This window comes from Ursus maritimus, unplaced genomic scaffold (assembly GCF_017311325.1).
Source record: "Ursus maritimus isolate PB19 unplaced genomic scaffold, ASM1731132v1 scaffold_22, whole genome shotgun sequence".
NCBI classification, from domain to species: domain Eukaryota; kingdom Metazoa; phylum Chordata; class Mammalia; order Carnivora; family Ursidae; genus Ursus; species Ursus maritimus.
In genome coordinates this window covers 30526529-30548583 of record NW_024424675.1, presented here as the reverse complement: position 1 = coordinate 30548583, position 22055 = coordinate 30526529, and the positions used below count along the sequence as shown (strand labels likewise).

General features: G+C 48.5%; 1 protein-coding gene and 1 long non-coding RNA gene across 4 annotated transcripts in view; one reads left to right on the top strand and one right to left on the bottom strand.

Moving 5' to 3' along the window:
• PTPRT (protein tyrosine phosphatase receptor type T) overlaps positions 1-17443 on the top strand; it is a 1014747-nt gene extending 997304 nt beyond the window's left edge. For both annotated transcript variants that reach the window (XM_040638323.1, XM_040638322.1), the window contains 4 exons: positions 12146-12271; positions 13078-13241; positions 16124-16259; positions 17114-17443. In XM_040638323.1, coding sequence (XP_040494257.1) covers positions 12146-12271; positions 13078-13241; positions 16124-16259; positions 17114-17167 — 480 coding nt within the window. In that variant the 3' untranslated portion in view covers positions 17168-17443. The remainder of the gene's footprint in view (positions 1-12145; positions 12272-13077; positions 13242-16123; positions 16260-17113) is intronic.
• The window catches only part of LOC121104609, a 126831-nt gene continuing 114649 nt past the window's right edge, over positions 9874-22055 (bottom strand). The window contains exons 4-6 of one of the 2 annotated variants that reach the window (XR_005836945.1): positions 18511-18579; positions 13454-13612; positions 9874-12574 (exon numbers count right to left, since the gene is read on the bottom strand). This is a non-coding gene — a long non-coding RNA (uncharacterized LOC121104609). Of the gene's footprint in view, positions 12575-13453; positions 13613-18510; positions 18580-21312; positions 21396-22055 lie in introns of those variants that run through there. The other variant, XR_005836944.1, reaches the window with a different exon arrangement.

Below are 22055 nucleotides of genomic sequence, written 5' to 3'. Positions count from 1 at the left end.
TGGCATCTGCCAGCTCCTTTGTTCCTAGAGGGGTCTCCCTGTGAACCCCACCCCTCTGGGACATGCTCTGAGATGAGTAAATAACACTCCAACCCATAGGCCCCTGGCATTTTCAAACTGCGGCTTCTAGGCTGGATCTCTGTGGGCTCTTTGTCGTGCTGTCTCTTCAAGCCTGGGGACCAGCTTCCGATCGCCCTCTGGGCTCTCCCAGAGCCAAGCCTGCTGATTTTTAAAATTCCAGGTTTTAAGTCCCCCTAGTTGTAAGAACTCAAAAAATTCAGTTTGGTTTCCCGGCCAAATGCTATGAGGATTCACCTTCCCCATGGGGGGGTCCCTGTTGGGATAGTTTGTTTCTCGCTCCCTCCTCACCCACGGCTCTCTCCCAAGGTGGGCCTGAGAAGCAGTTTAGCTCCTACCACATCGCCACCCTTCCTACCCTCTCCAGTGTGGCCTCTTCTACATTTAGTTGTGGAGCTTGCTCTGCCAGTCTTCAGGCCGATTTCTGTATCATTTGCACTGATATGAGTGTTACCTAGTTGTATCCACGGGACGAGGTGAGCTTCGGGTCCTCCTATTACACCATTTTCCCCAGAAGTCCTTCCTGAGCTCTCTCTTTAATACCTATTTCTCAAGCCTCCCCTGAGACTCTGCCATCCAACCATTCTACCGTCCTTTGTAGATATTCTTCTAAACTCCCGCCCTTCCGCCCTGGAAACAGACCCCAATGCAACTGTCATCGGTGAGTTCCCCTGCTACGTAGAGATTGCATTATTCACCCGGCGGGGCTGAGAGGCAGAATTGAGAAAGATGTGCTTTGTTCACCAGCCACGTGCCTTTTGCTCTCCGCCTCTTGCTTTGTACCTGCCACTTCGCCCCCAGTCTGTCTTCCTCAGCTGGCCAACTATATATTTTAATTCTTTATAGAATTTAAAGGAATTTTGTATCAGGGTACCTGGGTGGCTCAGTTAAGCGTCTGTCTTCAGCTCAGATCATGATCCCAGGGTCCTGGGATTGAGCCCCACGTCGGTCTCTCTGCTCATTCAGGAGCCTGCTTCTTCCTCTCCCTGCTGCTCCTCCTGCTTGTGCGTACTTTCTGTCAAATTTAATTTAAAAAATAAGGGAATTTTGGGGCGCCTGGGTGGCACAGCAGTTAAGTGTCTGCCTTCGGCTCAGGGCATGATCCCAGCGTTATGGGATCGAGCCCCACATCAGGCTCCTCTGCTATGAGCCTGCTTCTTCCTCTCCCACTCCCCCTGCTTGTGTTCCCTCTCTCGCTGGCTGTCTCTATCTCTGTCGAATGAATAAATAAAATCTTTAAAAAAAAAAAAAAGGGAATTTTATAATCACTGATCTAAATTCCGAAACCAATTCAGGTGACTTTCATATTTTTCTCTTAGAAATACTAATTCAACTTCAAGTGGCCCAGGACTGATTTCCCCTACTATGAACCTTGATAAGTAGAGTCTTTCATTTCTGAAGCTGTGATATTACTTGGCCTTTCCATTTTATAAAAGTATTGTTTAATTAACAAAAGGCGTCACTAAGGTATGCTGAAATGTGCTTTTAAATCGTTTATTCCAAAAATAGGCCCATATGCTAGTTTTCATTCAACTCATCAGCATGTTTATTCCAGTGACTAACAAGCTCTCTGATTCCATCAGCAAGAAAATGATGTTCAACAGTGAGGCTGCCTCCACATTTGTTATATTTCACGTGTGACTTTGTGCTCCCAAAGGACATCTTTTCATGGCCCAAACAGCAATGGAGATTACTAGGTGGGGTAATGTATGGTATCTGTTCCAGGGATGTCCACACATGCTTGGTTTAACTTGTTCTGACAATAAATAGCAAAAGCCCCACTGCTTTTCTGGAAGCAGCATGGGCATTTCTAAATCATATATAGCAAATGGACTGGCTTCCCTCCCAGGTGGGATCAGCAACACTGGCTGTGTATATCTGCCGTGGTGAAGCCTTCCCTTCGAGAAGGCAACACCATCCCTCCCCAGACTATAGGGTAAGAAAGCGGGGTGGGTTCCAGGACATGAAGAGGCAAAGGGCCATTGAGCCAGACTCTAGGCTGGAGGATTGGAACCTATTCTTGGAGAAAGCCACTTCAAAATGTTTTCAATGAAATAAAGAAATGCCACAGTTGCATTGAGTGTGCATGCAGCCCCAGGTCAGCTGGGTTCTCGTGGTCTTAGAGGCAAGCAGGCCTCCTTGAACCCCTGACATTTTCCAGGGCCTTAAGAAAGCACCAGTCTCCTAGGGAAGATGGCAGGGGAGGAGGACCCTGAGCTCACCCTGTCCCACATTTTCAACCTCCACATCCCAGGTCAACAAATCAGAGAGTGAGCCAAAGACTGACAGAACAAACTTCACACCTAAATTCAGACAAGAAGCTGCATCTAAAAGGTTGGTTAGGAAGGTCAGAAAGGCAAAGGAAGGTGGCCCTCAGGACGGAGGGAGCTGCATGTGCAGAGAGCAAAGAAATGAGCCCTTGCACTAGGGAACTCACTCGGGAAAGACTAATCTCTCTCTAACATTTGGCTTTAAAAACCAGAGGGCCTGGGGTGCCTGGGTGGCTCCATCAGTTAAGCATCTGACTCTTAATTTTAGCCCAGGTCATGATCTCATGGTCCTGAGATCAAGCCCCAAGTCAGGCTCCACACGTGGATCCTGCTTAAGATTCTCCCTCCCCCCTCCCCACCCCTGCTCATGGTTTCGCTCTAAAATGCATACATATGTGTGTGTAAAATAAAATAAAAACCAGAGGGGCTGAATTCTGTGAGCTTTAAAAGTCAGCTGACTCAGCACTGGGCGAGCCAGGAGGGCGAGGGATAGCTGGGTCACCACCCTTAAAGAGACAGCAGCCTGCCCAGAAAGGCAAATTATACAACACCAGGGCAAATGGGAAACAGATCCGTCCATAATAATTTTGGAGCGTATTGTGGGACTTCTCTGAAAGTGAGGGACCTGGCAGGCACCATGTTCCTCCCCTGCCCCCCAGCATGAACACAGAGCCACCTGTGAGAGGCAGGGCTGCACAGACACTTCTGCCTGACCTGCTGGCAGTGCACCACACCCATTAGTTCTCCCAAGGACTCACCCACTCCAAGCCTGCTGGCCTCTGCCCTCGGCTCAGGGAAAATTCTGTTAAAGCTGCACATGTGCCCTGACCAGCCGCCAGGTGCACAGCAGCCTCAGTGTGCCATGCACATCGCCGTGCCCCCAAGCTGCCACTCTGTCCCATAACCAGCCACCGTCCCATGCCATGCCCTGCTGCACACCCACAGCCACTGCCGTGCACTAGGCCTAGCTGAAGCCAGCCGCCTTCACGCACCACTCCCAGCCTCACACCCCTGGGAGCCCTGGCCCACGGTCCCCACTGGCCTGGCATGCAGCTTCAAGCTGCCACAGCATTTCAGGGGATCCAACATAGGACTGGGGGCCCAGCAAAAATTTTGCTAACACCACTGGTCCACTCCCAAGTTCCCCGCCAGCACACCCGCTTGGAGTTAACACCAGAGAGCAAGCACAGACCACAACAGGCAGAGAGTCGGTGCAGACAACTGCAGTAAAGGAAAGTGACTCAACACAACAGCAGGGAGTGTGCAGCAGGTTCTGGAGAACAGGGGACATGGCCCTGCAGGGCACTCCAGGACCTCTTCTTCATAATAGCACTATTAAGAGCAGAAGACACAGCTGTCTTCCTTAACACAGAGAAACAGACACAAAGAGGCAGACAACTTAAGCCACAGAAATTTATCCCAAATGAAAGAACAGGGCAAGGCCACAGAGATCTATGCAAAACAGATATAAGTAACATGCCTGATAGAAAATGTAAAGCAATGATCATAAGGATACTCACTGCACTTGAGAAAAGAGTGGAGGACATCAATGAAATACTTAACACAGAGGTAAGGAATAACATAGCCGAGATAAAGGGCTAAATAAATGAAATGAGAAACATGCTTGATGGGATAAATAGAAGACAGTCTATTGGAAAATAATCAAACTGAACAAAAGAGAAAAAAGAATTACGCAAAATGAGAAAACTTATGGGGGTACCAGAAGAAGAGAGAAGGGGGAGCAGAAAATTTATTTCAAGAAGTAACAGCTGGGAACTTCCCTAATCTGAGGAAGGAAACAGATATCCAGATCCTGGAGGCACAGAGAGCTCCCATCTAAAAACAAAAGCAGATCCACGGCAAGACATATTGTAATTAAAATGGCAAAATATGGTGATGAAGAAAAAACATTAAAAACAACAAAAGAAGACACATACAAAGGAAATCCCAAAAGGCTATCAGCAGCTTTTTCCGCAGAAACTTTGCAAGCAAGAAAGCAGTGGCATGATACATTCAAAGTGCTGAATGGGAAGAGCCCACAGCCAAGAATATTCTATCCAGCAAGGCTATCATTCAGAATAGAAGGAGAAATAAAGAGTTTCCAAGACAAACGAAAACTCAAAGAGGTCGTGACCACTAAAGAAGCTCTTCAGGAAACGTTTAAGGGGACTCTCTGAGTGGAAAGGAGAGAACAAAAGTGACAGTAGGAAGGTAGGAAACACAAACGTGGTGAAAAAAATGAGTATTTCTGTCCAAAATCAGTCAAGGGACTCAAACTGAAAGGATGTGTAAAATATGACACCATAACCTAAGATGTGGGGAGAAGAGGAGTAGAGAACGGGTTCAAACTTAAACGACCATCATTTTAGTATAGACTGCTATATGCAGAAGGGGTTGTGTACAAGCCTAATAACCAAAAATCAAAAGTCAGTAACAAATATGCAAAAACTAGAAAGGAATCCAGGTATATCACTAAAGAAAATCACACCACATGAAAGAAAGATCAGAGAAAATCTTCAGGAAGAAACACAAAACAAGTAATAAAATGACAGTAAATACACGTCGGTATTACTTTGGATGTGACTGTACTAAGTGCCCTGATCAAAGTTACAGAGGGGAGTAAAAAAAAAAAAAAGACGACAACCCATCTATGTGCTGCCTACAAGAGAGTCATTTTAGTCCTAAAGACACCTGCAGACTGAAAGTGAGGGGATGGAAAAACATCTATCATGCAAATGGGTGTCAGAAGAAAGCCAGGGTAGCCATACTTCTATCAGACGAAAGAGACTTTAAAACAAAGTAAAAAGAGACAAAGCAGAGCACTATAAAATAATAAAGGGAACAGTCCAACAAGAAGATATAACAATTGTAAATATACATGCACCCAACATGGGACCACACAAATACATAAACCAATCAAACATAGAGTGACTAATTGATAACATTACAATAGTAGGGGACTTTAACACCCCGCTTGTATCAATGGACAGATCATCCAAACAGAAAATGAACAAGGAAACAGTGGATTTGAATGACACACTAGACCAGATGTATCTAACAGATATATTCAAGACGTTCCATTCGAAAACAGCAGAATATACATTCTTTTCAAGAGCACATGGAACATTCTCCAGAATAGATCACATATTAGCCCACAAAACAAATCTCAACAAATCAAGCATCTTTTCTGACCACAGTGCTATGAAATCAACCATAAGTAAAAAATGGAGGTTAAATAACATGCTACTAAACAATGAATGGTTTAACCACAAAATCAAAAACGAAATCAAAAAGTACATGGAAACAAACAAAAATGAAAACATAATGGTGCAAAACTTTTGAGATGCAGCAAACGCCGTTCTAATAGGGAAGTTTATAGCAATAAAGGCCTATCTCAAGAAGCAAGGAAAATCTCAAACAACCTAGCCTCATCCCTAAAGGAGCTAGGAAAAGAACAAAACCTAAAAACCAGCAGAAGGGTGGAAATAATAAAGATTAAAGCAAAAATAAATGTTACAGAAACTAAAAAAACAATAGAACAGATCAATGAAACCAGGAGCTGATGCTTTTTAAAAAATCAATAAAATTGATAAACTTCTAGACAGACTTATCAAGGAAAAAAGGACCCAAGTAAATGAAATCACTAAGGAGAGGAGAAATAACCAACACCACAGAAATAGAAGAGAATATGATTTAAAGAAAAACATCTGTATGCCAACAAATTGGACAACCTAGAAGAAATGGATAAAGTCCTAGAAACATGTAAACTACCAAAACTAAAGCAGGAAAAATAAAAAATTTAAATAAGACAATAACCAGCAAAGAAATTGAATCAGAATCAAAACACTCCTAACAAACAAGAGCCCAGGACCGGATGCCTTCACAGGAGAATTCTACCAAACATTTAAAGAATTAATACCTGTTCTTTTTACACTATTACTAAAATATGGAAGAGGGAGGTAAACTTCCAAATTCATTCTATGAGGCGGCATTGCCCTGATACCAAAACTAGACAGAGACACCACAAAAAAAGAACTATAGACCAATATCTCTGATGAACATAGAGGCAAAAATCCTCAGCAAAATACTAGCAAACGGAATCCAACAAAACATTAAAAAAACCATTCACCATGATCAAGTGGGATTTATTCCTGGGTTGCAAGGGTGGTTCCATATTCACAAATCAATTGATGTGGCATATCAATAAGGGAAAGAATGAGAACCGTATGATCATTTCAATAGACTCAGGAAAAGCATTTGACAAAGTACTTTTCATGATAATAACCCTCAGCAAAGTAGATTAAAAGGGAATATACTTCAATGTAGTAAAGGCCTTATATGAAAAACCCACGGCTGACATCATACTCAATGGGAAAAAACTGAGGGCTTTTCCCCTAAGGCCAAGACCAAGACAAGAATGTCCACTCTCCCCACTTTTATCCAGCATAGTACTGGAAGTTCTAGCCACAGCAGTCACACACAAAAAAATTAAAGGCATCCACATCAGTAAGGAAGAAGTAAAAATCTCACTATTTGCAGGTGACATGATACTATATAGAGAAAACCCAAAGACTCCACCAAAAACCTGCTAGAACTAATAAATTCATCAAAGTTGCAGGATACAAAATCAATGGACAGAAATCTGTTACATTTCTATACAATAACAAAGCAGCAGAAAGACAAATTAAGAAAACAATCCCATTTACAATTGCACCCAAAATAACAAAATACCTAGGAATGAACCTAACCGAAGAGGTGAAAGACATGTCGTCTGAAAACCTTAAAACACTCATGAAAGAACCTGAAGATGACACAAAGAAATGGAAAGACATTCTGTGCTCATGCGTGGGAAGAACAAATATTGTTAAGATGTCTACAGTACCCAAAGCAACGAACACGTTTAACGCAACCCCTATCAAAATACCAACAACAGTTTTCACAGACCTAGAACAGACAATCCTAAAATTTGTATGGAACCACAAAAGACCCCACCCCAACAGTCAAAGCAATCTTGTAAAAGCAAAGCAAAGCTGGAGGCATCACAACTCCAGACTTGAAGTTATATTAAAAGCTGTAATAATCAAAATAGTATGGTACTGCTACAAAAATAGACACATTGATCAATGGAATGGAATAGAAAATCCAGAAATAAGCCCACAACTATATGGTCAATTAATCTTCAACAAAGCAGGAAAGAATATCCAGTGGTGAAAAGGACAGTCTCTTCAACAAATGGTGTTGGGAAAACTGGACAGCAACATGCAAAAGAATGAAACTGGGCCACTTTCTTACACCACAGACAAAATTAACTTCAAGTTTGACTAAAGACCTAAATGTGAGACAAGAAATCATCAATATCCTGGAGGAGAACACAAGCAGTAACCTCTTTGACATCAGCTGTAGCAACTTCTTTCTAGATCTGTCTCCCGAGGCAAGGGAAACAAAAGCAAAAAGAAACTACTGGGACTATATCAAAATAAAAAGCTTCTGCCCAGCAAAGGAGACAGTCAACAGAACTGAAAGGCAGCCGACGGAATGGGAGAAGATCTCTGCAAATGACTCATCCAGTAAAGGTTCAGTATCCAAAATATATAAAGACCTTACAAACTCAGCCCCCCAAAGACAATAATCCAATTAAAAATGGGCAGAAGACATGAATAGCCATTTCTCCAAAGACATACAGATGACCAACAGACACATGAAAAGGTGCTTATCATCACTCATCATCCAGGAAATGCAAATCAAGCTACCTACGATGAGATATACCTCACACCTGTCAGAATGGCTAAAATCAACAACACACGATACAACAGGTATTGACAAGGATGTGGGGAAAGGGAAACCCTCTTGCACTGTTGGAGGGAATGCGAACTGGCGCAGCCACTGTGGAAAACGTATGGGAGTTCCTCAGAAAGTTAATAAGAGAACAGCCCTACAATCCAGCAATCACACTACTGGGTATGTACCCAAAGAGTACAAAAATACCAGCTCCAAAGGCTACATGCACCCTGTTTATAGCAGCGTTATCTGCGATGGCCAAGATAATGGAAGCAGCCCGAGTGTCCATCGAATGATGAATGGATAAAGAAGATGTGGGGTAGATATACAATGGATATTATTTGGCCATAAAAAAGAATGAAATCTTGCCATTAATGACATGGATGGACCTAGAGAATATTACGCTAAGCAGAAAAAGTCAGAGAAAGACAAATAACATGATTTTACTCATATGTGGAATTTAAGAAAAAAAAAAAGCAAAGGGAAAGAAGTGAGAGAGAGACAAATCAAGAAATAAACTCTTAACTACAGAGAACTGATGGTTACCAGAGGGAAGGGGGGCCGGGGGCCGGGTGAAATGGGGGGTGGGGATTAAGGAGGCCACGTGTGACGAGCACCAGGTGATGTGTGGAAGCGCTGACTCATGATATTGTACACCTGAAACTAATATGACACTGTAGGTTAACTGGAATTTTTTTAAAAACTTCAAAAAATACTAATTGACAGCTTAAAAAAAAAAGAAAGAAAAAGAAACCATAAACCTCCCTCCGCAAGATTTCTGTAAATAGCTGGCGCTTATGTGCTCCCAGCCAGGCTCCTCAGTCCACATATGTGGCCTCTGCTCCCTTTCCGTGTCACCGAGGTAGCAAAGCTCACTTCCTCGCTCGTTTCCACCAGAAACCGCCACGTGCACTGAGCCTTGTACATGTTGTTATAAATGTACTGAGTACTTAGGAGGTGGGGGCGCCGCATGACCCAGTGATTCACCTTCCACCCTTTCACTGGTTCGCCTATGCTCCCAACCCAGAGAAGCTATAAGTCGTGGCCAAGTCACTCATCTAAAAGGCATCAGCGCTGGGATTTGAACCCAGGTGCTTCACGCGGGAGCCCCACTACTTTTGGCTACACTACAGACACAGGCTAAAATGGCAGCGCCCACCGACACCATCCCAGCACTCGGACACCAGGACAACCGTGAGCTAAACCACAGAGGACATTTCTTGTTGGTGAGAATCATTTCTGAACCCTACAGGATCACTGGGAACAGAGCACCGGCTTCCCCCATCTTTCTCCCATACCTGGACTGCGTACGACGTCCATGGCTGTGGGGAGACCTCACGGCTCTTGGAGGCTCAGATACCCTGTCTGGCCACACATCGCCGGGCTCGATGGCGCCGTGCTGCTGCTCCGGTCTCGTCAATCAGGGAGCTCAAGTGAGAGGATGGCTCCCATTGAGGGTTAGGAGGACGCTGCTCCCTTGCCCAGCTCTCTGGGCATCACGGGAGAGTGACCTGGAAAATCATATGCAGAGAAGTGTCCCGAAATGTGGGAGTCTTGTTTGAGGCATAGTAGAACCTATTAGCTTGAGAAATTGGTCTGGAAATCTTATTAAAAGAGGCAAATCATTCCGCCTTCTCTCCGGACTGAAAATATTGGGGGTAGCAGACTTTCCGTGATGCCTGGGACCCGTGTATCATGTGAGGATCGCAGCCAACCTCTGGCAAAGCTCAATTCAATGCAGGCGATAAAGGCTATTATTTTGTTTAATGGGCAGTTCTGATTAATTCTGATTTCTTCGGCCAGCCACCGACTTCTCTCTGCCAGCCCCTCATTACTGTGAAGGTCGCAGGCCAGAAGAGCCAATGGCAAAGAGAAGTGAAGTTCGCATTGTGGGTTTGTCATTATCGTGCAGCTCAGCAGATAACCTTCCAGCACCCCCACCACACACACCCAGCTCCTTTCTCAATGTGCTCAATTAACCCACGATGGACACGGGAAAGCAAGGCACCATTGCATTATGACACCTAGCCTTGCTCATCTTTGCTGTGTAAGAGGAACAATAAGAAGAATCCTTCAAATTTATGCGTTAGCTGTTCTCGTTACAGTGGTTATGTTTGCTGGACGCTGATAGGTTCCAGAAGAACGCAGATCGCTGGAATTCAGCACATGCTTATTCCATGCCCGGCCTGTGCTAAGGGCTTTCTTCACATGTATCATCTCCTCTATCCTTGGAACGACCGCATAGGTCAAGGGTTGGCAAACTTTCTCTGTAAAGGACCACACAGGAAATGTTTTAGTTTTCACAGGCTACTTTGGGTTATGCAGGGTATTCTCAATTACTTAAATCTGCCGTTGTAGTTTGAAAGCAACCACAGACAATATGTAAATGAATGGCTGTATTTCAATAAAACTGTATTTATGAAATCAGCCAACTGGCCAGGTTTAGCCTGTAAGCCATCATGTGAACATGTTATTCCCAAGCTGGAATTTGGGTTCTTTTCTCTCTCCTATATCCTCCTTTCTCCCAGCTCTTCCATTCTGGTTCTAGTTCTGGAGGAAGGATAGAATAAAACATGTTTTTACGTGTGACTGCCCAGGGAGAGTTGGCTGTTCTCTCTCAAGAGGGAGAAGGATCATTTTCATGAAGATCTTGCATCCATGTGGCCATTGGGAGCCATCAGACTTAGCATGGGTCACCTGTCAATCTAGCTCTTTTCTGCAAGCTCAGTATAGGCTGTGGCCACTGATGAAAGACTTGACCCCAAGCTGCTCTCAGGAGCCTTAGTGGGTCTTTGTGTGTCTTGGGTACATTTTTTGGTAACTTCCCAGTGGTCTAACACATGGCCTGTTTGTCCACGCTGGGGCTGTCCCCAGCAAACCTGCAGCTGCAATCTTAGCTCCCCTCTGCGCCCCAACTCCGGGGCCCTAGACCTGGACAGGGTCCATCTCCATGCCCCTTAAAAACTGGGGGTTTGAGGAAGGATGCTTTGTCCCTCTCTGAGCCACAACCTCTGCCACCTACCTGAATATTCTTTGCCCAACTGAAGTCATCTAATGGCTCAACAGATACAGGGGAGTAAATTACTGTCTCTCCTTGATGGCCCAATAAATGTAGGGAACAAATTAGGATCTTGAGCCCGGGTTTCTCAGTCTCCGCTCTGTTGATATTTGGGGCCGGATTGCTCTCAGAGGAGCCATCATGCAGGATGGTTAGCAGCATCCTGACCTCTACGTGCTAGATGCCCATAGCAACCCCCACGTGTGACCTTCAGAAATGTTGCCTGACGTTGCCAAATGTCCCCTGGCTGACAAAACCACCTCTGGCTGAAAACCACCGTCTTTGGTCAAAGCGCAAGCATTGCCTTTTGCCCTCAGCTGTATGTCCTAACTCCCAATTCCAGAAAAACAGGAAAGACCACAGGCAGGATCTCTCAGCACCATGTCACATGATCTCTGGTGCAAGGTAAGCAAGCATAACTGTCCCCATCTGGTGTAATAACAGGCCTGGTCACAGCAAGTGAGCAGCAGAGCCAGGCTGGGGACCCGAGCCTGTCTGACGCCAAGGCCCGTGTGTTTCTTCAACTACTGATAATCTAATGATGAGAGGGACACTCGGGAGGTGTGTCCGAAATGGGCAAGTTGGCCTTGATTCGCATTGAGCTAGACACCTACTTGCTCTTGCCCTGTCTAATCCTGCCAGCCCTTCAAGGAAGGTCTTATCCCCCCTTGCTTTACAGAGGAGGAAATTGAGTCCCAGCAACCCTAACAAATGGTTTGAAACGAGCAAGCAGAGCCAAGATTTTTAAGTCCAGTGTTTCTGTGTTCAGGGCTTGACTTTTCAACAACAAACATGGGTGGCTGCCCCCCACAGGGAAGCGGGGTCAGGTTTCCCACCTACTGTTCTGCCTTTGTAGCCGGCAAGTTCTGCAGGCAGTAAGAAAGGGCTGGGTGATCCATGAGCCTAACACCCCCCCACCCCTCCCTCGGCCTCTCTCTCTCTAACCTCTCCCTTGCCCCAGCTCTGTATGCAGTACTGGCCTGAGAAGACCTCCGGCTGCTACGGGCCCATCCAGGTGGAGTTCGTGTCCGCAGACATTGACGAGGACATCATCCACAGAATATTCCGCATCTGTAACATGGCCCGGGTAAGCGTACAGCCTGCCTCCGCTTCCTGTCCCACTCACCCCAGCCAGCCAGGAGTCTGTGCTCCCCTCACCATCCCGTCCCTGGGGGAAGCGATGCCTCTGCCAACTCCGGCTTCAGACCCAACAATGGCTCCAACACTCATGGAGGCTTCCAGCCTGCCATCTGCCTGCTTCCTGCTTCCTGACACACTTGCTGCCTTGTAGTCAGAACGTCTCAGGAATCAGTGCTTCCCCACTGTGCCGCGCTGTCTGGCATGAGTTGACGCGGTCTTTGATTGGATCCAGTAAGCTTTGGGCTAGACCCTGAGAACAAACACCAAGATGGAAAATCATTAGTTGCTTCCATGGGGAAATTCACCGGCTGGGTGGAGGAGTACTGGGTGGGAGGGAGCAGATGAGTAGTCTCTGAAATGGCTCCAAAACACTTTGGTCTTTACCGGGGGTCCCAGGGGGAACAGTCTCTGCCCTCAGTTCATTGTCCAGTGGGAAGGTGAGCTATGTTCTGGCACATGAACCTCGGGGGGCGGGGGAGAGATGAATCCTGCCCAGTAGAGTCAGGGAAGGCTTTTCCTAGAGAAAGGGACATTTGAGCTGGGCTTTGGAAACCAGTTTTCCAGGGAGAAAGGGGGTTCAGGGAAGTCGTGGCAGGAGAATCCACGTGCACAAAGGTAGAAAGAGGAGTGTGTCCCCATGACGACACAGCATCGACCCCATTTGGTCCGTCTCGCATGCCAACGCTGCAGCCCAGGGCCTGTGAAGGGCTTGCATCCCTGGAAGAACAGCCCTAATAGCCTCTCTGTTCTCAGCCTCAGGATGGGTATCGTATAGTCCAGCACCTCCAGTACATCGGCTGGCCCGCCTACCGGGACACACCCCCCTCCAAGCGCTCTCTGCTCAAAGTGGTCCGAAGGCTGGAGAAGTGGCAGGAGCAGTACGATGGGAGGGAGGGGCGCACCGTGGTCCACTGCCTGTGAGTACTACGGAGGGCTCTCTGGGGGTGGGTGAAGGTGTCTGTCTTTGAGGATGCCACTGGCCATAGGCATGCCCGGCTACCCCACATCTCAACATCCCTTAAAAGCTGAGGGGTGTGTATTCAAGGTATTACAATCTTTCATGGACTGGGGTTGCCTGTTTGTTGCCCTGAACTAACTAAGGTAATGTGACATGTTATTGATGCAAAACCTGGTGGCCTTTCACAAACATTGGGGGTGGGCAGGCCGCTCCCCAGCACTCCCAATAGAGAGGTAAGCTCCACTCCCCCACAGGAGGCACGATGTGTCCTGTCAGTCGCAAGAAAGCTGGGATGAAGTGGGTTCCACTGACCAGATCCTCTGGTTTTTCCTAAAGAAGGGAAAGAAGAAAGAGAGGGGCATGCGTTGATTGAGTTTGATGCCAGATATTTTAAGTGAATCTTAAAATACTGTCTGCGAGGTAGACGTTATCATGTAGTGAAAGACTGAGGCACAGACAGGGTAAGGGATCGGGCAGTGGAGAGAGGGGCTTTGCTTTAAAGCCACTGGTCTCCAAGCTAATGGTGCTATCTGCTAACCCACACTGCCTCTGAGCAAACAAAGGACCCATCTGCCATGTTGGCCTGTGGGGGCATCTCTCGCTATGGGCGTAGTGGGAACACAGGGACATGGGGAGCCTAAGGGGCTGATCGATGGATGCGAAGGGCCCTGGGAACACTGTTTCCCATGGCTCAGTGGACTCAGGTGGGCTGCGTTTATACTTCCATTACTGGGACACACTGGAATCTTTACCACCTATCTTAGAATGGGCGTGGCTGGGGCACAGGGGTTCCCAAATGGACCTTGATATCATAATGCCGGGTAGAGGTCAGGACCCTTAGGGGTCTGGGGCTGACAAGCTGTCATCAAGAAAGTCACTTAATTGAGCGAGCCTCAGTTTCCTCATCTGTCCAGTGGGTATGTGACTAAGTCATCTTAAGACCCTATCGTGCTTTGGTAGGAAATAGAGAACAGATACAATTCATCCACCCAAATACAGATCCACGATATCATGGTAGCAAATACGCACTGCTGTAGAGTAACGACTTCCTAGAGCCTGCGCCGGAGTCGGCCAGAGGAGTATAAAATGCCCTCAGAGAAGGATCCTGCAAAGATCTCGGACCCAGGCCGCATGTGTAGCCCTAACAGCTCTGTGTGCAACGTCTGACTGACAACCACTGCCTTTGCTGCTTAGAACATGGAGGTCGGGGAAGGTGATGGAGCGGGCCCTACTCTCTTAACATGTGGTGTCAGAAGAGATGGGCGCACACTCTTCCCTTTTCAGAGTAAAAATTTCCGGAGCCGGTGGAGGCCTTAACAACACCTCACTGACCTCAGAATCAAGTTCAGTCTGTACAAAACCAGCTTATCGTTCCCTTCTTCCAGACAGGTGGTGCGTGCACGTGTCAGGAAAACCAGACAGACACGCACACACATAGCTTAAGGCCACCATCTATCACAGTCCTTTCTTCCCCAAGGACGCAAATCACAAACCGGGGACCAGGAAGATGCTGGGAGGCGTCAGGGTCACATTGCAGGGTGCTATCAGCCAGACTGAGCTGGTTCTGCCCACGTCCCAGAACCTGGAACTGGTTCCCTGCCAGTGAGCCCCGGCCCCCTCCAGGTCCCTCCCACACACTCGGGTGGCCTCCCCTTAGTACACAGCCACACCCATCCCCATCCCGGTCTCACTCCAACAGGCCCCAGGGCACCTGTGCCCACTCATCTCTGCCTCCTGGACTCTGCCGTTCTTGCTTCAGAAAGTACTGAACCCTCCTTCTTTTGGGGGGGGGGTGCCTTCCTCCTCTGCAGGGGATGGTTTTTTCGCCTGCTTTTTGGAAGGAGTACCTTTTCACCCAGGTCTCCCCTCGCCAAGGTGACCCGCAGTTCAAACCAAAGGAAAGCACCGGCATGTCCTCCTATCAACAGGGACCGTGGCATCCTCGAAGGCCAGAGACACGACAGACACCAAAATGCAGGCACTGGCCAGTGAATGGAGGGCAACTATCTGTACCTGAAACATCTGCTTGTTGGGTGTCCTGTCGATAAAACATCTGGGAAACCGAGTGCCTTAGTTTCCATCCAGATGTTCTTTAGACACAGGCCATTACATGAAATCATTAGTTGCTCTTGGCAACACGCCCAGGAGTTCCGAATCAGGCAGATTCCTAAAGGGACTTTCTGTCAGTAGTTGGAGGGGTGTTTCCACGAGCATGAGTTATGGAGCACCGGAAAGGAGAGGCAGAGAGATGACCTGCCAGGAGCCCTCTAGCTCTACTCTCCCGATGCACAGCATCTTGCTTAAACCAGGGTGCCCAGAGACCTATCATTTCAAGATAGAACATCTCAGACCCACCCAGCCCCACCTCCAAACCTAGGCTGGCTGACCCGAGGCTGTTTCTGTCCTTGGTGGATGGGAAGAACCAGGATGAAAACCACCTGGAACCTTCCACAGTCCTCACTGGATGTCTAGGTAGACCCAGAGCCTCCTTTTGGACAAGGATGCAGGCAGCACACGTACAAAGACACTGTCCCACTGTTTGGGTCAGTGTGCCGCCATGGGTGACTTCAACATGCTGATAGAACCAAGGAAACATTCAGCTAATTGAATTCTCAAAGAACATCTAACCCAGCCCCACCATTATATGAATAGCAAAAGACTTGCCCAAAGTGAAAGCAGGTTCACAGCACCTGTGGGACTCAGACCACTAAGGCTTTCACCATAGCCTGACTTTGCACGTCCTGGGCCAGCCGCTCCCCACTACTCTCGATGTGGTTCTAGGATCAGCAGGTGCCTGGGGGGTACTCAGGCCTGTCGCTCACCTCTTCACTCTGTGTCTAGAAATGGGGGCGGCCGCAGTGGAACCTTCTGTGCCATCTGCAGTGTGTGTGAGATGATCCAGCAGCAAAACATCATTGACGTGTTCCACATTGTGAAAACACTGCGTAACAACAAATCCAACATGGTGGAAACCCTGGTGAGTGTCCCAGGAAGCTGCTTCCACAGCCAGGGGCCTGACCCTAGTTCCCCTGATCTGGAGAAGATAGCATCAGATAACGGAAACACCCAATGGCTGGCTGCTTACTGAGTCCTGATGGGCCACGGCCTTCGCACACAGTTATTTCCTGCAGGGCAGCCCAAATATTCATTCTGATACACTAGTCCTGATACCACTAATTCAGGTTTAAGGGAAGGGATTCTAGATTAGGAGAGTGTGAATTATATTCTCAGCTCAGTCCAATCCTATTCTAATTAACATGTGCAACTTGCACAGCGTAAGCACAGGGCTCGTACACTGTGTAGAAAGGGATGGACAGTAGTGGGCAGGCAGAGCCCAGGTCATCAGGCCCGCTGCACAGACCATACCCAAGGAACTTTGCTATAAGGGTCTTAACCTACTCGTAGCATGGTCCTTCTTGAACTCCGGTCCGCAGACCAGCAGCGTCAGCATCACCTAGGCACTTGCTAGACACGCAGAATCCAAACCCACTCCTGATTTACTCAGAGTCTGCATTTTAGAAAGATTCCTGGGGGCTTCATAGGCACCTTACAGTCTGAGACACGCCAGAGTCCAGAATGGTGAAAAGGAAAGGAATGACCCACTGGGCATCTGGGAAAACGTGGGTGAAAGTAAGCACCGGGCAAAACCTGGGGGGATGTCCAGATAGGGATAATTACGTGGATAATTTTGAGTCGACTGTTAGTATGGATGTAGATCAAGTTTCCTCCAAAATCCATGTCTCTAACCTAAATGCATTTCCCCTTTGCTTTTCATCTCTCTCTCTCTCTCTCTCTCCTCCCCTGCTCGCTCTCTGCCTCTCCTCCTCTCAGGAACAGTATAAATTTGTATACGAGGCGGCACTGGAATATTTAAGCTCCTTTTAGCCCGTTGGGATGGGGAGCCTGCCGGAGCTCAGGCTGCTGCAGCCAAGCCCCCTTTTCTGTGAATGGCAGTGACTGGGCTCAGGGGCTAAGAGGCAGCACCCTGCCCAACTCCAGGGAGAAGACTGGTGGTCCTGTGTTACGTGGTGGGCTCTGCACCTTCTGAGGGGTCTCCTGTAGCTGTGGGAGATGCTGCTCTGAAAGGCCCAGGCTTCCCTTCCACACCCAAGCAGCTGAGGCCACGGGCCCGTGCAGAAGTGCGCCCACGGCAAGGCCCTGGATTTTTCCATTCCCAGACCTCCTGCTTTTGCTCTTTTCAGGTTTGTGAATCTCATGGCAAGCCGCCTGTGTGAGTGTTGGGGAGTGACAGCGTCGCAGCACCTCCCTGCCCTACTTGTCCTTGGGAGTAGAAGGGGGGTGTGTTCTGTTCCTCCATGCTGTCATGGAAATGATTGGGCTCTCGGGGATCCCTGCCCTCCTGCCCCTTGTAGTCTCCTTCAGGGATCTCTGGCACTGGACACCTGCTGGTCTCGATCAGCTTGGTCTTGGATGCTCCCAAGTCCACAGCAGAGGCCCCCATTCTCACACCTAACCTGCATGGGGCTTGGCCCGATCCCATTCTGTACCCTCCCCTAGCCCAGGCCTTGACCTGTCATTCACCGGCCAGCCCACTGTGTCCACAGCCTTTGATAAAGGTTCTCTGCTTTTTTGTGATCAGTGGGAAGGGGCAGCATGGGATTTTGCTGCTCTTCCTTGTCTTTGTAAAAAGGAACCATCTCTCTGGGGCAGGGCTCTGGCTGACCTTGTGTCTTTTGGGTGGTGGATAAGATTTGATTATTTCCCAAAGTGTATATGAAAAGAAACTTTCTTTGGGGGTGTAAAATCGTAGTCTGTTGTGTCAAAATAAAAGAGGGAGGGAAGTTTGGACGTGTAACTATAAGACAAATCTCTCAGGCCTGGAGTCTTTCCGGCGACGTCCTTAGAAGACCCTACCCTGGAACAGCATTGCCATTGCGCAAGGGAGACGGGCTAATCTGAGGACAGTCCCTTCCGTTCCTGGGGCAGATAGAATACCAGCTTTGTGCACCCTCTTGAAGCTCCAAATCTGAACTCCCTCCTAGAGAAACCCCTAGCTGCCATCGCGAGAAAGGCCAAGGTGGACCCAGGTGTGCTTTGGTTTAAAATAGGCCCAGGAGATCACACCAGGGATCTAGGATCTTATCCAAAGTATGGGTGAGTCAGTGACAGGGAACCAACATTTGCTAAGCACCCACTGTAGGCCGGGCCTGGCACGGTCCATATGCCATTCCACGTGGTCCTAGAACCCCCATGAGAGAACTACTAACCTGTCATCATCTCCACTTCATTGGATTAGGGAAACTGAGGCATCTTCCTCGGCGATGAAATTCTGGGTTCTGAAAAGGCAGACATTGGTAATAAGACTTATTTGTACTGTTTTCTTCCTCTTTTTCAGCAAAGCAGTTATTTTATGGAGGGGGAAATAAGGCCAGAAACTTCCGAGCAGAGAACTCCACAGTGGAAATTTAATTCTTTCTTTCTGATATGAGTTCTGGGAAGCCCAGAATTTTAGATATATTTTGGTAACTCCTTCCCAGCTCCCCAGGAAAGCTAGTCCCATCTCATTTCTTCTCCAGTGAAAAGAGCCGCCTGTTCCCTCAGGATGCGAGGCCTGCCAGCCAGGGACACGTGCTCTGCCTTGGTCTCTACTGGGGGCTCAGGCACAGTGTCTGGCAGCCTCGGGGTGGCCTGGGCTCTAGGAAGCTCCGCTTGGAGGCTGGTCTAGCCCAGACAGGGGACGAGGAGCACAGGATTCAATGAGGCACAGTTTTGCACCCAAGAGCTCACTGTATGCTGGGGAGAGTGGCCCCCAGTACAGAGGCGGTGGAGCATACGAGTCTTATAGGAACCTGGGAGCAAGACTCGGCCTGCGTCGGGCTTCCTAGAGGAGATGACACCCATTCCAGCTGGGCCCCAACAGGTAGAAAAAGGAGAGAAAGGAAATCAGTCCAAGGGATCAGGATGAGCAGCGGCAGAGAGGTGTGAGGGCTCCTTGGGATGGGGGCAGGGGTACGGTGGTGAGCCCACCTGGAGCACAGCCTACGCCCCTGTGGGCAGCAGGGGGCCCAGCAGAGCTGAGTGGTGTGCTTGGCTCAGTGTTAGACAAGACTGCGCCTGGGGCCAGTGGGGCTGCCTCTTCTCCTTTCATCAGACACTGTGAAACATTCCCTGAAGCACGTGCTTTTTAATATCACGTCTGTTTGTCTGCTCATTATTTTGTTGCTGTGGCTCACGGGACTCGGCTTTGGTGAGAAACTCAGGGTCCCTGCTGTACCATGGAGCAGGGTGACCGACCCACGCCTCCAGACCCGTGAAGATGGGCCATGAAAGAGGCCCACAGAAGCTGTCCCCCTTGGCCTGGGCTCTGGGGCTGTCTGGAAGTCCAGGGACACCAGACTTGATCACGGAAGGGCTGTCACTTTGGAGGTTCAAAAGGAAGCATCTCAAAGGGAAGGAAGGCAAAGGAGCCCCTCCCCGCCCCCAGCAAACTCCCTCTTCTCCTTTGATGGGTCCCTTCCCCGGGGAGCTTGAGCAGGTCCCCTGGCTCCAGTCCACAGCTCCAGCCAGCCCTCATGCCGCCTTCAAGGAGCCTGTAGTGAGGACGTCAGCCTGTCACATGCTCTTTTCTCAGATCATGGCTCATCCGTGCAGAATGGGGAGGGGAGCTACCCAACACAAAGCCTAGGATTGATTCAGCTCCAGAAGGGGTGACAGAGCTGGCAGATAAAAATGACACTGGCTTCTGTCATTTCAAATGGTAGGAATCTAAAATGTGACTTCAGGGAGAAGGGAAATTGTAAAAACTCAGGCCATGGTGGGATACCCGACCCGAGGGCCAGCGAAGGTCCCCCCAGAGAAGCCCCTCATTTCGTCAAAACCCAGCCACTCTCCAAATAGGGCAGGGCAGCAAACAGGTCTTGGGCCAGTTTACAAAGGACGAAACTAAGGCTCATGACGCAGTTATCTTCCTGAAGATTCCACACGGCATGCACGTGGCAGGGCTTGGATGAGATGGGGTGCCAGTGTCCTAGAATTTGGACTTGATCCAGTCCTTGGGAAATAAGAGCAAACACCACCTCCCCCAAGCTATCTTCCACCCCACTCCACTTAGAGGAAAGCAGTATCCGTACTCTCTGAGCCTCCACAGCCAGCCTCTCCTCTCCGGGCTGCCAAAGAGAGTGCCCCCACTTAGTGCACAGCCTCATGGTCCTTCTAGTTATGGACCCTGTTGGGAGAAGAGGTGAGGAACTAATGAGGAGCCAGGAACTACCACCAGCCTGCATGTGTCTGTGGCCCAGATGGCTTCAGGAAGTATCTGAGCTGGGCCTTCGTACGAGCCATTTCACCCTTTCTGGGCCCCGGATGACCACAGCACACCTCCCCCGGGGCGAACAGAGGGATCAGATTGCTTTTCGCGCTGGCCCTCTCTCTGTGCGTGGCCTGAGCAGTGGCCTGCCAAGTGTCAGCCTTCCCACGGGACCAGCCGAGCCTGTGTTGGGGACGCTAACCAGTGAGCTCGCTGAATTCTTCCAACATCTCTAAGAAGTGTTTGTGATTGTCACCATTTTACAGAGGAGGAAACAGAGGCTCAGAGAGAAGAAATCACTTGCCCACAGTTGCCCAGTTAGTGAACAGGGGAGCCAGGAATTCAATGTCTTCTGACTTCAAAAACCATTTTTTTCCAGTATCGTGTCTCAGATTCTCCCATGGGTCTACCCCTAATGGCAAAGAGTAGAGTGGAACAGAAACCCTTTGTAAAGCCCAAAGCAGACAAGTTTAAGATTCCTTCAGGGTTTCTTGTTTTACTTTAACAATTCATGCAATACTTGCATTCCACTCAAATTTGCCTGATTTGTTTAAATAGGACTGTTTTTTAAATGATGCACCCTGGTCCTTCAAGTGGCTTTGGTCCCCTCAACTCCCTGTGACCTTAGAGAATCATATCCCAGTCTGAGAGGCATAGTATCTGGCCATACTGCTTCCTCCTGAGATCAATTCCAGACTCAGGCTCTAGACCAGCTCAGCTTCCCCCAGACAGATGCTTTGGCGTGGGTGTACCATGACCTTACCGTTCATGGGTCAATCTCAACTCAAGTTTCTTCCAGTTGGATGCTGGAGGGAACCCAGCATATCCTGGAACAATGAGGATGTGCCCATCTGGCATGGTGAAGGCTGAGCCCATAATACCCTAAAGGGAAAGGAGAAGATGCACACGGCCTTCCTGAGCAGATTCCTGAATGCTGGGGCTTCTAGAAGGTGATGTCCTTTGTCCAGGGGGAGTCACATGGTTACTAATATGGGCAAATCTAAGGACATGTTTCACATGAGGGGCTGGGGTCTGGACGGCTTCTCACTTCACTTCAACCACACATACATGCTGGGTTCCTGCAGCATGCCAGGGCCCGGGAAGGGGTGCTGCCAGGAAGCACAGGTGATTCTGGCACAGTTCATCCCTTGGTGAGGCATGGGGTTGTGGTTGGAAGAGGTTAGTCCCCCATCACATCTCAGCTTGACCACCTCTTAGCTATCCAATGTTGGGCCAACCGATTAATGGAAAAAGATGTGAAAAGGGGAGCCTTGGCCAGGTAGAAGGCATAGATTTGGAGAGCTTTGAGCAGGAAAACAGGAAGGCAAGACCAAGGAGTTGGGACCCAACAGAAATACTCAAGTACGCACATGGACTACAGGGCAAAGTGGTCACTTCCAAGGCCCAGCAGGACAGGGGACGGGGAGGGCTGGCCAGGGACACTGGGAGCAAGGATGTCGCTTTAGAACAAGTTTCAGCGTCTTGGAGAAAAGATGGTAATTTTCC